This window comes from Arachis ipaensis, chromosome B09, assembly GCF_000816755.2.
Source record: "Arachis ipaensis cultivar K30076 chromosome B09, Araip1.1, whole genome shotgun sequence".
Classification (NCBI taxonomy): domain Eukaryota; kingdom Viridiplantae; phylum Streptophyta; class Magnoliopsida; order Fabales; family Fabaceae; genus Arachis; species Arachis ipaensis.
In genome coordinates this window covers 115528840-115531284 of record NC_029793.2, presented here as the reverse complement: position 1 = coordinate 115531284, position 2445 = coordinate 115528840, and the positions used below count along the sequence as shown (strand labels likewise).

The 2445-nt window shown below is 29.4% G+C and overlaps 1 protein-coding gene across 1 annotated transcript in view; it reads left to right on the top strand.

Moving 5' to 3' along the window:
* LOC107618279 (protein SIEVE ELEMENT OCCLUSION B) overlaps positions 1156-2445 on the top strand; it is a 4174-nt gene continuing 2884 nt past the window's right edge. Inside the window, exons 1-3 of the mRNA XM_016320293.2 lie at positions 1156-1424; positions 1554-1625; positions 1875-2293. Of these exons, the coding sequence (XP_016175779.1) occupies positions 1248-1424; positions 1554-1625; positions 1875-2293 (668 nt within the window). The 5' untranslated portion in view covers positions 1156-1247. The remainder of the gene's footprint in view (positions 1425-1553; positions 1626-1874; positions 2294-2445) is intronic.

Here is a 2445-nt window from a genome sequence, read left to right as displayed (position 1 = left end):
TGTTGAATTAAAAAAAAAAAAAATTTAAAATAAGACAATAATTAAAAAAAAAAGCTTATACATAAATTTAAAAAATTCAAAAAAAACTTTTATTTAAAGAAACATATTAAATATATAATTATTATTCATACACCATCTCTTATCCGTTAAGTTTTATAAAAAAGTAGTTTGATAATAGTATCTAATAGAAAAGTTATTTGCATATACAAAGATTAAGCATAATATTTCATTTTAAATGCACCCATGTCGTAATAAAGATTAAAAATGATCCATAAATTTCGTATTCTACATTTGTTGAAAATGCATGTTTATCATTCATTTATGTATGGAAAAGGTTAATATTAATCATAAACGAATAAACTAACTTGACATTCTCAAAGATTGAGTTAGATAATGATAAAACTATCTAACACATTTAACAAAAATGTCGAATGAATTGTTATTTTGGATAATTTTATTAAATTAGCTCAATTTTTAACGGCTATCAAATATCAATACTCAAATCTTTTAGAATTAGAAATAATAATTTATTTATTCGTTATTATGTGTACAAATAATGAGTGGTTTACACAAAAATGTCAAATCTAGGAACGTGTTTGAAATTAAACTTATATGGTAGAACATCTTTCTTGATCAACAGTAAATTTGCCTATGATATTGTAAACCAAAAAGAAAATTACCGAATATATAATGTTCTTTCCTTGAACGTTTATATTAGCCATAGATATAGATGTCCTTTACAATTACCCTTTGCTATTGAAGTTTCACTATTCTCCAACCGAAATGACAATTATAACCCTAATCCATCATCTCACATATCTCACTAACCCCCTAAAGGATATTTTGTGAAAATCAAATCGATCAAACGAGAGTAGCACGTTTCACGCCAAAATAAAATTAAAGACGCAGCAGAAGCAAAGTTGGTATAAAAATATTCTCTTTTATTACTGTATCTCTTTAGTTTTTCTCTTAATTCACGAAAGTAATATATGTTGTTAATTTGTTATTATATATGAGCTTCAAGAATACTAAAGTGTAAATTGAAGAGCATAGTTATAAGCTTTAGTGTTGGACACTCATCAGCATTATGTAACAAAAAATATGCCAATTGTGAACACTAATATTCACTGTATGGATCCTATAAATAATTATAAGATCCATGCATTGCATTGCCAAAAACTAAAGGGGTTAAGGACTAGGGAGCATTTGCTATTGTAGTATAGCCTTAAGCAAGATCCATCGTCACCATGGCACAAACCATTGGAGCTTCAGGTGCCACTCATCTGATCAAATCTCAGCTTCGAGGCCCCTTTGACCATGATGACTCTCAAATCCTTGAAAAAGTTTACATCACCCACCTTCATGATGATAAAAGTTGTGATACTGGAAGTCTTTACAACATTGTTACCAATGTTCTTACTAAGGTAAATTATTATTCGTTAATTACTTCCTTTAATGAATTAGTTATAACTTCGTAATTCATTTAATTTAGACTATGAAGAGTTGCTATTACAATAGTGTAGCACTAATATTATTATTGGTTATTATGGCAGAATGGCAGAGCTGCTCCTGTGACTGGTTTTCAACAACCAGATTTTCGCACACTCAAGCTGATTTCTTGTCAGGTTAATTAATTTATTCCATGGAAGATAATTAGATTAAAAGAAAACATATATCTAACTTAAAATATAATGTATTTACAATTGCATTCAATTAAATAACGTCGTATCAATAAGAATTACTATTTTTTATGTTAAATACGTGAATCATGGGTCAAAATAATGGATATAATTAAACAACTATATAATATAGTACATTTTACACTTTGAGTACCTTAAAATTAAACTCTTATTTGTATATTAATAACAATACAGATGATAAAAACTCCTGGTGAAGAGAAGTATGTGCACCAAACAACAATGTGGATATTGCAGCAACTGAAGGCGTATTCATGGGACGCAAAGGCAGTAATAACTGTGGCTGCATTTGCTTTGGAGTATGGGAATCTTGTGTACCTTAAAGAGATTAATCAAAGCAGCGTGGACCAGGTTGCAAACTCACTGAAGCAACTAAACCAAGTGGAAATCAGGAGTGTGAGTAATGAAGCTACCAAGTTGGTGAGTGTGGTTCTGGAAGCACTTCATCACGTGATAGAATGGGCAAAATGGTCTTCTAATGGCTATGACACTGAGGATGTTCCTTCTTTGTCTCGTGCATTGCAAGAGATCCCATTTATTGTCTATTGGACAATTGCTTCCCTTGTTGCCTGTACTGCCAACATTGTTGTTGCCTCGTAAGTTTTTTTTTTTTCCTTATTATTCTCCTTTTTTTTACATATAATGGTTTGAATAATTTTTATAGTTAACTTAATATTTCAAAATAAATATCCATTAGTTTTGAAATTAAAGACAAAAATTTCTCTTAACAAACAAGATATCATGTCAT